The sequence below is a fragment of the Manacus candei genome, unplaced genomic scaffold, assembly GCF_025592945.1.
Source record: "Manacus candei isolate 608988 ecotype Guabito, Panama unplaced genomic scaffold, ASM2559294v1 h1tg000008l, whole genome shotgun sequence".
In the NCBI taxonomy this organism is placed as follows: Eukaryota; Metazoa; Chordata; class Aves; order Passeriformes; family Pipridae; genus Manacus; species Manacus candei.
In genome coordinates this window covers 23,957,548-23,971,863 of record NW_026138056.1, presented here as the reverse complement: position 1 = coordinate 23,971,863, position 14,316 = coordinate 23,957,548, and the positions used below count along the sequence as shown (strand labels likewise).

Below are 14,316 nucleotides of genomic sequence, written 5' to 3'. Positions count from 1 at the left end.
ACGCCTCCATAGGAAAATGCTTAAAAAGGCTTCAGAGGACAAAAACCCATCTGAAAATGCAGTAAGAAAGCCTGTCTGCCCAAGTGGAGCTAATCTTACTTTGCAGAAGGAAAAAACTAGCTCAGTGGCCAGGGCTGTGCATTTTATTTTGCACATATACCAAATATATCTATATAGCAAGGTGCTTTAGTTTTCGGTCCAGATTTTACCCTAATTCATAGTTAGGCTTCCAGTCAGATATGGATAGACTATTTCAGATACACAAAGAACATCAGGTGATAACAGAGGCTATTCATCAATATATCAGAATATATGTTTGGAAACCACTTGCCAGGCTCCGAAGAAAAATGTTGTTCCAGAAAAACTTCAGTAGGAATGTGCAAGATAGAACAGGAGAGCCCAGGTACTGAGTGTATTGTTTTCACAAGCTATAGAAAACATGGACTTTCTGAGATGGGAGGAACCTGCTTCCTCTGAGGAAGCCTGAGCCCAAGCTCAGCAAAGTCATCAGCATAGCCCCGGTGGGAGCAGGATCAAATCCAGGGCTTACTGTTCCACATACTTCTTGAGCTCTGTCAGGCTTGGTGCTGTGACCACTTCTCTGGGGAGCCTGTTCCAGTGCTCAACTACCCTCTGGGTGAGGAAACCTTTTCTAATACCCAACCTAAACCTCCCCTGACACATCTTCAGGGCATTCCCTTGGGTTCTGTCGCTGGTCACCACAGAGAAGAGATCAGTGTCTGCCCCTCTCCTTCCCCTCATGAGAAAGCTGTAGACTGCGATGAGGTCTCCCCTCAGTCTCCTCTTCTTCTCCAGGCTGAACAGCCCAAATGACCTCAACCCCTCCTCATATGGCTTCCCCTGAGAGTCCTTCACCATCTTCATTGCCCTCCTTTGGACGTTCCCTAATAGTTTAATATCTTTCTTATATTGCAGCACCCAAAACTGTACACAATATTCAAGATGAGGCCTCAGCAGTGAAGAGCAGAGCAGGACAATCCCCTCCCTTGACCGGCTGGCGATGCTTTGCCTGATGCCCCCTAGGACTTGGTTGGCCCTCCTGCCAACCAGCTGCCCCCAGTTGCCAGGGCACTGCTGACTCACATTCAACTTGCCCTCGACCAGGACCCCCAGATCCCTTTCTGTGGCACTGCTTTCCAGCATGTATGCTCCCCAGTCTGTATGAGCATCCAGGGTTGCCCCATCCCAGCTGTAGAATCTGGCACTTCCCCTTGTTAAACTTCATATGGTTGGTGATTTCCCAGTCCTCTAATCTGTTGAGGTCTCTCTCCAGGGCCTCCCTGCCTTCAAGGGAGTCAACAGCTCCTCCCAGTTCTGCGTGATCTGCAAACTTGCTGAATATCCCCTCCAGTCCAAGTCATTTATGAAGATGTTGAAGAGCACAGGGCCTAAGATAGAGCCCTGTGGAACCCCACTAGTGACAGGTCACCAGTCTAATGTTACCCCATTCACTATTACCCTTCTGTTTCTCATGCAGTGCAGAAACAACTGCAAAATGAACCAAGCCATAAATAGTTTAACAAGAAACAAGATAGGTGTTTGGCTGTCTGTTTTTTAATAAGTCTGTTAAATACTCTTTTCCATCTTTCAGATATATTTAACCCAGCAGCATCTGTACTTGTAAGAAGGGACATTCAGTTACCTTATAACTGAATATGATTTTTATCTCAGTGACTCTCTTGAAGAATAGTCTACAGGTTGTTTTCAGTGTACAGCCTTGTGTAAAATTATACCAGTGTAAGTAGAGGGCAAGACCATTATTTTGTTATAGTTCCACAAAGATCTCCAAAACTCAAAACTTCAAGCTGTGCATTGTTCGCATTCTGCCAGCGTTATGTTTGCTGCAATCCCACAAATCAATCCTGATTTATTAGCACAATTACTCTTACCAGCCTCACTGAAGAGCAAATAAATACAGAAAAGTTAGAGCCAGTTAAATGTCTACTGTGCTCAGTCAGAAACCTAAATTACTTTGTACTGGGACTACCTTTTAAGTCCTTTTCGAAAGCACAGGGAATCCCACACTGAATTGCCTCTGGACCACTTTGCATCACATAAAGAGCAGCTGAAGGAGATTTGTGATCAGGACTATCAATTAAGTTCCTTAATTGGCAGGAGCAAGTGAGGATGAAATCAATCCCAATCCTGACAATATTTGTAAGGGTGAAGGCATTAGAGAGGAGCAGTTCTGCTCTTTCCATGTGGACTACAGCACAGCTGTAATTATCCACCAGTGTCAAAGTGAACAGGAGTCATTCTTCCTTGCTTCTTTCTTTCCAAATGTACCAACAGAAGCCTAAAATTCTGTTGCATACTATGTATGTGCATGTGAGAGGTGTTTATGTACATACACGCATGTGACTGTGCTTCTTGTGTGTTATGTGATGAATGCTCAGACAGTCAGACCTCTGATGACATCAGTAAAACCAGAGCAGTTTCTACTTCTTCTACTCTCTACCTTCTACTACGGATTTATAACTGAAAACATATCTAATGAATTTTAGGACTGCTTAGGGTGTTCATGTGTCTATACATGAGCATATGGATGTAAATGGGAAACCCACACTTCCAGAGAGAGTCCATGAGCAAAGACTGTCACTGCTTGCATTATTGACTGCACATTCCCTTTTACAAGAGGCTCAGAAATGCCAAGCCATTTCAGCTGATGGCATCATAACAATAATTATATTCTGAACTTTACAGCTGACAGCATTTCTCAAAGAAATTCATTCATAGTGATGTTAAGGACAAGGCCAGCTTTGGTACATGTATTGCTGTATACAACTCAGTAAAAATAAAAACTGGAATTTCTAGGTAATAAAGCATAACAAAATTACTGTTTTCATGGGGTATAACACAGATAAATCATACAAACAATTTTCTCTAGATACTAAATATAAGTTATGGCAAAGTTATTCTAGTTATTTTCATGACAAGCATCAATCATCTCTTTTGATTGATACACAATTGCAGACCTGATGAGAGCACTAAGCATCTTCCTTTCAGGATAAATGGATGAAGAAATTAAACATCTGCTTTTGAAAGGGTAGTGAGAGACAACTGGAGGCTATTGCCCAAGAAAATGCCTTTAATTACAAAGGCTGGACTAGGCCTGATGGTCTAAAGAAGCTGGGGATTTATTTCAGTGATTTGAGTGAAAAAAAAAGAAAACAAAACTGTGGAATTTATGCAGCCATGAGAGGGTTTATGGGGAAAAGTAGGGAGACTCTTTTCTTCTCAGGCTCTCTTTCCACAGGCATGGAATAAGCAGGAGGAAAACCTGAACTAGTGAAGAAAAAAACTCCCTGTTCTGGTTTCTGTCTTGGCAGGACAACAGAGTTTTCTATACGCCATTTGTAATGTAGCATTATACCAACGAAGTGCTTGTATTGTTGGAAAATTATTTGTATAATTTTAACCTTTGGAATAAATTCTGAATTCTATTAGTTCAGCACCCAAATCTGTTTAAAATATTTGTCCCTTTGCCTTGTGCTCTCTTTTCGACACTGTACTGGCCAAAACTTAGAGACATGACTAATGAGTTCAAGGTTGCTGTACCTGGAAAGATGTCCAGGTAAAATGTGATGCATTTATACTCATGAGCTGTCTTTAACACCTCGGTTTAAAGAGAAACTGCCTAAAGAAACTTGGCATTCCTAAGCACAAGTTGAACCGCAGGGTCTTCTATGGAATGAGTGAGGTTGGAAAAAAGAATGAGAAGATAAACAGCAACACTTACTTATGCAGTCACAATTAATAATCTCTTATACCTTCTTGGTTTAATAAAGCAATAATGTGCTTAAATCCCTTGAGAAAAGAGAGCGAACTGTATGCTTTTACATACCATTTTTTCTCATGGAAAGCTACTCAGGATGCTCGTGCCTCCAGTGAGATTCCGGGAAAGAGCATTCACCGGGCATCTGTGCACTGCTATTCCTGACAACAGGTACCCATAGTCACACTTGCACTTGTGTGCAGTGGCGGTGCTGAGTAATTGGTCTCCTAGTCCCAACTCTGAACATGCTGAAAAATCTTGAATGGGCTCTGCTTATTATTTAAGGCATAAAAAATCCCAAGAGCTTTTAAAGGCAACCTGCTGCCTGAAAGACAGGATAAGATGTGTAAAGGAGATGAGAGTATTTAGGTTTGCAGACATACTCTTAAGCATATAGCTTTTCCTCTAGCCTCAAGATACTAGATGAATTTTGAGGTTCAGATTTTTGGCTGTATGTTCAGAGAGTTTTGTAGGATTTCTGCATCTCTTTGTTTTGTAGCTGGAGAATCTTCCTCCTACCCAGCAAATCCTACCACCCACACAGCAAATAGATACCTTTTGGCGCTGACTGGTACACCGTTCATAATACTGTATAACAACTAATGTATAGTGTGTGGGGATAACAACACCATATCACAGATAGTAAAGAGGATAGGATAGCAATTAGTATCACTACCACTCACTAACCAGCAGAGCCTAGAGTGGAAATCCAAGGCATACTTGTGAGCAGAATGATGCTGAAAGAAGAGGGATGACTCCGATGAGACCCTCAGTATCCATGGGAGATGCAATGATGAAGTCTCCTGAAGATGACAGTGAATAAAGGATAGAACATACCTGCTCTGAAATCCATCTTCTGTTTGCTAGTTTTCATGCACTGTCTCTATGTCACACCAAGGACAAGCTGAAGGCTGCAATATAAATAAGATGTCTGTTGGAGAAATATGTTTCTTGTTATATGCTTTATAAGGTAAAATCAAGTTAGCAATTGAAGTACTCTGGACAGGACAGGTAACATCTCCCAGAGGAGCACTGAATGCTTCATTTACATTGCAAAGGGTGAAGAGTGAGAGTCAAATGAAGCCAAATAGGGAACTGAGTTGGAGTGGAATGATTTGTATTCTAAATATGGGATTTTTTGTCTCACTTCCAGGACAATGCCAGGAGTGAAATACCGGATTTTCACTAAAAGAGAATACTGATGTGCAATATGCCATTGATTTCATGAAGATTACTTCTGCTTCTGATATTCACTTGTAGACAGTAATGTGAGGAACAATTAGAATGCCTCAGAAATTAAAAAGCTTGATGATGTTATAACTAATAGTGTGAATATTGGTTGTTTTATCCCCTCCATGATGATTGACAATTTCATCAAAATAAATCCTGAGTAACTGTCAAGAACAAAGACAATTTTCAGGTGTATCTCAAATGTGATTTTTTTTTTCATTTTTCTATTCCAATTTTGTGTGCTTGGAAACTCCGTTTTGGTTGCTGTTAGCTTTTGTGTAACACTTTGTTGTTATTTTTAAAAACCTGGCTCAAGCTGATTGATACACTGTTGCTCCAAGAGAAACAAATTTACCCTTTCTGATGTGTATTTTTAGGGATAAATCTTAAAAGTCTAATACACATTTCTAATTATTGTGTGGGAAATTAACCATGTTGAATTTCAGTGAGTGTCTCTAATGTATCAAAATATGAAAGACAGATAAACTAACAAACATAAGGTGTTAGCACAGTGAGAAGATATTTATTTATAAGCAGCATTTAACACCATTTAATTCATGATTTTGCTTTCTACTGACCATCTGTCATAGCTGCTCTCAGCCTCACAAACCCCGTGAACTTTGCCAGTGCTGGTGTTAGACTTGAAAAGATGCTGCGCCCACCCACCGCTATCACTCAGACCCATAGACCATATTGTGGCAGCATGAAACAAAGAGTGGTTTTGGCAGGAACTAGAAGAGGCTGCTCCTCTCTGGCTGCTTCCAAAGTAGCAGGCATTTAATTGGATTAACTGGACTGAGGTCACTATTGCTGTAAGAGGTAGCATCAGGTTCAGTGTCAGATGACCTCTTGGTAATCAGAATATTCTTAATCAGGGTCATTTGAGAAATGGTGAGAATTAAACCCATGTTTCAAGATTGTACTCCCCTCACAAATGAGGTTATAGCAAGACCAGGTGAAATGCATTTGTTATTTCAAAAATAGCTTGTATGGCATAGAAGTAGTCAGGAGCTTTTAAAATGCAGATTATAAAAACCTTCTTAGAAACCTGAAAAGCAGTGGACACTCACAAGCTGTATTAATGACTTCCATCAGTGCAGCCTGGCACAGCTGATTGCAATAAACTTCAAAAGACTTTTATCAAATATTAATTATTTTTAAATTCTCTTTAAGACATGTGTGGACGTGGTAGTCCATTCCTTGTATTCAGCTCACAAATATATGTTTTTAAAGCCTGTGGATCCTGACATGCATATTTGTCACATTGATACAGAGACAGTTGCTGAAACTCCCATTTATAGTCTCCTTGGACTATCCAACAGCTCTGGGAGGAGTTTGTTAACTTGTGTTCTTGCCACTGTCCTCACACTGGCTGAGGAGGAACTGTTCTCACCTCTGTTGTAGAGTATGTGCATCTACACTATTTTACTACTATTTTACAGAGTGTAGAACACTGATTTTCAAACCCCTGTTTGCAAACTTTCTTGCTTTTTTGAAAATTTGTGCCAGCCTTAGGCTAGAATTTCCAAAAGTATTTCAGATATGGCAACTAAAGGAAGTAAAAATGGACAAGAACCATCCCTCAGATATGTGCAGATAGAGGTAGTACAATAATAATAGTGGTATCATTGAGTAGCTATCATTTTTTACAAGATTGTAATGATTTGATTATCTTAATCCTGTTATTTTGACATTTCATATAAAATTTTGGGTATTCATGTTATTGGCACCCTGTTACTGACCTCTGATCTGCTTATTATCAAGAATAAAGCTTGGGTACACTTTGTAAACAACAGTGGTATCTGCTATACCCTCTGTATCTCTTTAGCATTCTTTTATTGCCCTAGTGAACATAGAAAATGCCTTGTGAAATAAGAGACTCATGGACTCCATAGGACACAGGGAATGTATAGTAGTCTGAGGAAGTGCATGAAGCTGGAAGTGCCTTTTATTTCAAACTATTTGAGGACACACATTCTGGAAACTGTTCTCTCTTCCCATTGGCAAATCTCTCATGAGAGTTGTGGTAAATTGGACGCAATCATTCCTCAAAATCTGCTCCATTAGCAGAGATGTCAAGCTGGACCAGCCAGTGCAGGTCTATTGTCTGTAACATGCCTAAAATGTTTGCCTGCATACCTTCAAGCGTGCCATCTCCTGGATTTCCCCACCTACACTGAATGCATATGAATTACAGGTTGGTTCCTGCACTACAGGTGGACTTGTGGCAGCCCAGCAGCCCCTTCCACATCGTCGAAGGCACAGTCACTGACGTGCGAGTACCAGAGAACACGACCCGAAGCCTGCTGCCCTACCTCCAGCAAGCAAACATCCAGTACACGTAAGTCCATGCTTCACTTTCCTTGCCTTGCTCCAGAGATCTGGCCTTCTGGGCAGGTCTACCTCTACCATGCCAAGTGTGCTTGGGAATACGTTCCACATCACAGCAATTAGACTGGCAGACAAATAGGCACTGCCAAGAAAACAACCGTTTTAATGGGAGAACAGAAAATCTCCCACAGGCAGGCAGTTTTAATTAAATGTCCTCCTTTGGAGTCAAGCTGAAGTGTTTTCAATGCATGCGAAATCACATCTATTAAGAGAAGGATGGTAATTACTAATTCTACAGCCTGCTTTGCCTCTCGCTGTATTTAGCAGGAGCAAGGTTTATTTAAAAGTGTGCTGCAAAAGCAGAGGAAAGCCTTCTTCATCAACTATACAGAAACATATTAGTTCTATTATTCTCCAATCCTAGTGATCCAACACAAGTCATACAACATAAATACACACATGCTAAGGATCACGTATCATTTATAGTGTTCCTTAAAAAAATTCAAGACAATTTGAAGTATACTTATCCTTTCATATTTAGCAGTATGATATACTGGACAAGAGTAATGATCTTGTCATTTAAGCCTTTTCAGTGAGATGCCTAAGCATCTGAATAATCAAGTGATGAGTTATTTGAATTCTCAAATATTTGCTAAGTAAAGACCTACATGAGGGTATTTATGTTTATTTTTCAGTGAGAAAAGGATGGTGCAAATCATACTGTATATGTATGTATGTATGTAGTACTGATCAGAATTCCATTTTTATTATAACAATTGTCTCTTATAAATTTGTTGTTCTAAAAATACAGAAACAAATATAAGGAGATTAATTACACAAGCTCAATGGCTGAAGTTCAGAGTGACTTTCATGTGTCTTCAACACCGCTTCAGTTTTGTTTATGTTTAAAACTGAGATGGGGATTTCTGTAATTGTTTTCCTGTGCTTATAAAAAAAAGTCCCCTAATTACTGTGCCCTAGCAGTTGTATTCACGTCTGTTGCTGTTCCTGCTCACAGTAATCACCTTTAATGAAATGACAGAAGGCTGTTTTATATGTGTTATAAACACTCACTGTACTTGAAGACCTCTGCTTGGGTTGCAGAGCAGAGTGTGCAAGGGCAAGAACTGAAAGGGCAAAGGGTCTCAGCAGGTTACCTGAAACAACATGGTACAAATACTATGACAACATTGCATTAATCTTCCACAGGGAAAAATCCCCTCTCTGACTTTTGGCACACAAGCTGTGTGCACTCAGAAGGAAGCTGGGCAGCATTTTGTCAGGTCCAGACTTTTCCTTTGCTCTCCCTCTTCCTCCCCCTGCTGCCCATCTCAGATGGTCCAAGCCATCAGAAGCAAAACTCTTCAAAGCCTCTACAAGCAAGCCTCTACATTCCTGACAAGCCTCCTGAGATCTGTAACTCCACAAGAGCCAGGAGGATTTGCCGTGAAAGGAACAGCCACAGTCAGGGAGAGCAGGGTAACCAGGCACAACCACTGAGCTGAAGTGCATCTCCACAAGCAAGATTTTGTACAGCTCCTTTTCACATGGCTGGTTTTCACAATGTTTTTTTTTTTTATTATTTAGTTTTTGCACACTCTGCAAAGCAGTTAAAATTGCTACATCCCTTTTGGAACTGGAAAATCTGAGGCAAACGCCAGCTAAAATTTCAGCCTGATGATTGCTTAAATTATGAAAAATTTCTAAACTTAGGAAGCATTAAGCTTAAATAGCTTAAATTATGACAAATTTCTAAAGTTAGGAAGCATTCCTAATAATGAACCATGTGACCAGTACTTGTCTGTAAAACAGGCTTGTCTGTCTTTGGGCTTGACTTCATGACAAAATGGTCATGAAGACAAGCCAGGCATCAGATAAACTCTTTTTGCACCAAGTTGCTTCAGTTGTAAGTTTTCTGGTAAAGAAGCCACTTAGGTTGCATTAAAACCTGAGAGACTTAAGAGCCTTTCTGTTATAAACACACAAAGTACACAGTCACTTAAGAGTAAAGAATGATTATCAAATCTCATGCAGAATACAGATGCATAAACAATCAGGAGTTATGAAATGTATTATTTTAAAAGTGAACAAACAGCGCTTGATTCTGGTAGGTGCTTACACTAAGCAGAATTCTACAAAGAAGTCAAGTATTTTTTTTAAATATTAAATGTCTTAATAACTTGAATAAAACCACTCCTTTAATCTAATTACAGGCATTACAGTACTGGTCTTACAGTATATATAGTACTTTGAAAGTCAAGACTATAATTCTTTAGTTTGCTTAATGAATGTTGCTGATGTAGAACAATATAATTCCTAATTATACAACTACTTCACTAATGCATTTGAAGATGGGAATAACCTTTACTTTGATATTACATGTAGGTGGACCTATTACGTTTGAGGTACCTGCTGCACACCTGAGTCAGGAGCACAGTAAATGCCATTTCTTTCTGTCTTTTTCCTATCATTGCAGCTGATGCCTATGAAAATTTAAAAGGTTGAATGTGACTATCATTTTACAGGAATGATGAATTAGTGGTGTGGTGATTACACATTCCCATGCTTTAGGAGAAGTTGGCATACAAGTATTGACTCAGTTCTACAGTCATGCTGTTACTGATGTCAGTGACAATATTCCCAGATCCTGCTGCTGCCTTGTGGAATGGATAGATGCTCCAATTTCTTCTTTATAATTATTTTTAGATGTTTACTATATTATATTTGTATTTGTATCATTATTTATTTTTGCCATAAACCAGGAAAGATTTCCACTTACACAACTCTTTATGAATTTTACTCATAATACAAAGAACCTTCTGCTTTTTATGCAAGTATATTTCATTTCCATTTGGTATTGTTTCATGGTTTTCCTGAGTTATTTTAATACAACTAGCAAACAACTATTACAGCATAGATAATGTGAACAACAAAGCACACTTGAGATTTTTTCTTTGTTTGCTGTTTAGGCAGAATGACAATGCTGCCACGTTCTTCTTTTTTTGTTTTGCCTCTACAACCTGTAACTATATGTAATGTTCCGTGCCACAAAAAAAATAGTATGTGCATGTTTTTCTGAGCCTAAAAAGATTTTTAAATGGATTGAAATCGGTTTTTGAAGATCCATGATCACATAATATAACTGGATTACAAAAGAAGACAGCAAATGCTGCTCCATAAACAAATGAAAGTGGTTGCTTCTTCACATTGGCTAGATTATTTACATCAACCTGGTTTAGTCATTTAACAAGCTCATTGTGTTTTTGAAGGCATGTTACATTTCAGAGCAGCTGGACTATTTATTTGGCAGTTTATATTCAAATGAGCCTGAAGCACTCTTTTGTCAAAATATAACAGATGAAGTAAAGTCAGGATGGTTTAACTCCTGCTATATTTCTTCTAAATGTGATTGTTGTTCTGACTTAGCTTGTGTGTTCTAGTACATTTTCAGTAATACTGCTATCTTTTTTTTACTTAGGATTCTTATATCAGACCTACAGAAAGCAGTAGAAAACCAAACTGGACTGAGGTCGTATAGGAATCGAAGGTCCCTCTCTGGGTATAACTACGAAGTGTATCACTCCCTAGAAGAAGTACGTGAAAATTCATATTGTTCCTCTTATCTACTACATTCTCTCTACAAGTTCTGGTTACCTGTTCATCTTCAGAAGTGTTCTAAGCATTTCTTCTTCGAAAATAGACACCTTCTTGAAAAATATATGGTTTTTTAGTATTTGTATTCAAGACCTATCTTTATACATCACTATCTTTGACAGCTTAGGACTTTTTCTTCTTTTAAATAGGTCTTTTACTCCAGTGGAATAAGAGATTTCAGTGAGTGATTAGTCACACTGAGTCTTTTAAGCGATGTGACCAAATGCTTAAGTATTTACACAAGAGGCACAAATACTTAAAAATACATAGATGAAAATTCGTGTTTAACTATCCCAGATGATGGCTGGGTAAATAATTTCTGTTGATTTCTGTCTGCTCACATACACAGTTTCAGTCTGCACCAAAGCAAAGTCACTAGACCGGGCATGGAGAGTGCTGCATGTCGAGAAGGTCTGGTGCCTGTGAAACAAATATTGCAGGTACCATTGAATCCTGCAAGTCAATCTGTTTGTCATTCTGTGTTCTGGCAGGCAGAATCAGAGACCTTCTTTCTTTGTTCCATTAGTATTTAGTGAGAATGGTGGAATAGCCCCATCCCCAGATTTTCGATGGACAGCTAATGCATTCCAGTAATATCCAACAATGAAATGGGAAAAACATACTATGTAATTGAAGGCAGCATCCAGACTCTGGCAATAGAGCTATGAGAGCCAAATAATAATTAAAATGTCAAAACAAAAACAAACAAGCAAGGAAGCAAGCAAAGCCAACAAACAAAAAAGACAAAAATAAAAACGATAGGAAAATCCCAAAACATACAGAGGACTGAGAGCTGAGATTAATAAATGTATTACATTAGCTTCCCATGAAATGCAAAGATTGAAGCAATGATTTAATTTCTGTATTTGCAGATACAGGACTGGATGCATCATCTGAATAGAACTTATTCAGATCTTGTTCACATGTTCTCTGTTGGAAAATCCTATGAAGGGAGACCACTGTATGTACTCAAGGTAAAGATTAAATTGTCATTAATCAGACTAAAGTCTGGAACCAGAGACAGACACTTTGTTACTTATGTTATAGCATGTACACCAGAGATGCAGCTTAACAGCATTTCCCAGGGATAAGTTGCTAAGATCTAAGTATCTCTCTGAATGTCATCTTCAATGAAGAAAGAAAAAAAAAGGTGGAAAACTAAAAGGCAAATCCTATTTACTTGGATTGGATATACATGAAGATAGATTACAGGACAAGTTCAATTAGCAGGGTTTGGATTTAAGGGGATTGGAAAGCTTTGTGTTTATAGACAACTAGGAGAGCAGTTATGCTGGAGAGGGACCCCAGGGGACTCTGGAGCCCTTCTCAGCCTGTGCCACATACACTTCCTTTTTAGCTGCTAACAAAATTTAAGGGCTGTGTGCTTCCAATTCACATGATTAGGACCACAAATTGGAGTGTGTCAGCAAGACACAAAAAAATTTTAGTTTCAATGTATTTTCTTTTCATCTCCTGTTGAAGAGTTCTGAAAATTTGATTCTTCATCAGGCTATTCCTGTAGTGTCATTCTTCCTCACCCTACTCCATGTGATGTTTAAGGATATCATTCCTCATAAAAGAGGAATTGAGAGATCTCAATTCTCCTTTCGGTTTTTTTTTCCATAGATCAGCCTCATTGTCTTGGCATACCTGCCAAACCTTATCTTGGCCGTACCTTTGAAAAGAACAAATTTATGTTCCTTTATATGAGTAAATTCAAAATGGTTTAGTGTTTCTCATATTCTATTATTTTCTCATTATTGTGTTTCACTAATGTCATGAGATCTATTGATATTTTGTGAATATTCACACTTCAAGTTAGGTAAAAGATCACGGCCCTACAAGAAAGCTGTCTGGATAGACTGTGGGATTCATGCAAGAGAATGGATTGGCCCTGCCTTTTGCCAGTGGTTCGTGAAAGAAGTAAGTGTTTAAAGATTTGCAGTCATAAAGTTCCTTCAGTTCAATAAACTTTGCACTTTTCCTATGAAAGATCTAACATATTACTAACAAGAAAAAGAACTAGCTCTATTATACTTCTTTTTTTATTATTTGTAGAATACTTAAGTGCTTGATAAACAAAGCCAATAGCGACAGCCAGACACAGCTAGGCACAGGGCAAAAATATGCCAGACACATATTGGCAGAGATATGAAGCAGGATTTCATTCCAAGACCTAAAAATGTAAAGACTGTAATTCTGATTATAGTCCAGGTAAATCAGTGCCCATGTGCATTGCTTCAGATGCGATCAGCAGTACCTTTGCTTTAAGGACTTAGTTTAAGAAAGACATTTCTCTTTTGTGTAATTCCATAGGAATAGGAAGATAAAATCACAGAATCATTAAATAGAATCACAGAATTGTTTAGGTTTGAAAAGACCTATAAGATCATCAAGTCCAACTCAACCTAACACTGCAGAGTCCACCACTAAACCATCTTCCCAAGTGCCACATCTACACGTCTTTTAAATACCTCCAGAGGTGGCAAATTAACCACTTCCCTGGGCAGCCTGTTCCAATGTTTGACAACCCTTTCAGTGAAGAAAATTTTCCCAGTATCCAATCAAAACCTTCCCTGGCTGAACCTGAGGCCATTTCCTCTTGTCCTATCACTTGTTACGAGGGAGAAGAGGCCAACTCCCACATCCCAACCTCCTTTCAGGTGGTTGTAGAGAGCAATAAGGCCTCCCCAAGCCTTCTTTTCTCCAGACTGAACAACCCCAGCTCACTCAGGCACCAGCTCTGCCACCCTTTTCTGGAGGCGCTCCAGCCTCTCAACGTCCTTCTTGTAGTGAGGGCCCCAGAACTGAACACAGGATTTGAGGTGCAGCCAACTAGTGCCGAGTATAGGGGAACAATCACTGCCCTGATCCTGCTGGCTACACTATTGCTGATACAGGCCAGGATGCCATTGGCCTTCTTGGCCACCTGGGCACACTGCCCACTCATGTTCAGTTGGGTGTTGACCATCTCCAGGTTCTCTTCTCAGCAGGCATCGTTCCAGCCACTCTTCCCCAAGCCTGCATGGGGTTGTTATGACCCAAGTGCTGGATCTGGCACCTGGCGTTGTTGAACAGCTGGCCTCAACCTATCAAGAATTCATCCACCATGTTTCCATTATGGCAACTATCATAATTTTCCTACTGTGCAATGGCTTCCAGATCATCCTGTTTGTTGCCCATCCTGTGTGCATCATTGGTGTAGATGTACTTCAGCTGGGCTATTGATCCTGCCACTTTTTGCAGGGAAGAGGGAAGAAGCCCTAATTCCTACATAACCATTCTCAGGTACTTCTGTGCTTTTT

General features: G+C 39.4%; 1 protein-coding gene across 2 annotated transcripts in view; it reads left to right on the top strand.

Moving 5' to 3' along the window:
- The window catches only part of CPA6 (carboxypeptidase A6), an 81,692-nt gene that overhangs the window by 42,443 nt on the left and 24,933 nt on the right, over nucleotides 1-14,316 (top strand). Inside the window, exons 2-5 of one of the 2 annotated variants that reach the window (XM_051768942.1) lie at nucleotides 7,224-7,367; nucleotides 10,836-10,950; nucleotides 11,884-11,985; nucleotides 12,830-12,934. In XM_051768942.1, the coding sequence (XP_051624902.1) occupies nucleotides 7,224-7,367; nucleotides 10,836-10,950; nucleotides 11,884-11,985; nucleotides 12,830-12,934 (466 nt within the window). The remainder of the gene's footprint in view (nucleotides 1-7,223; nucleotides 7,368-10,835; nucleotides 10,951-11,883; nucleotides 11,986-12,829; nucleotides 12,935-14,316) is intronic. The other variant, XM_051768935.1, reaches the window with a different exon arrangement.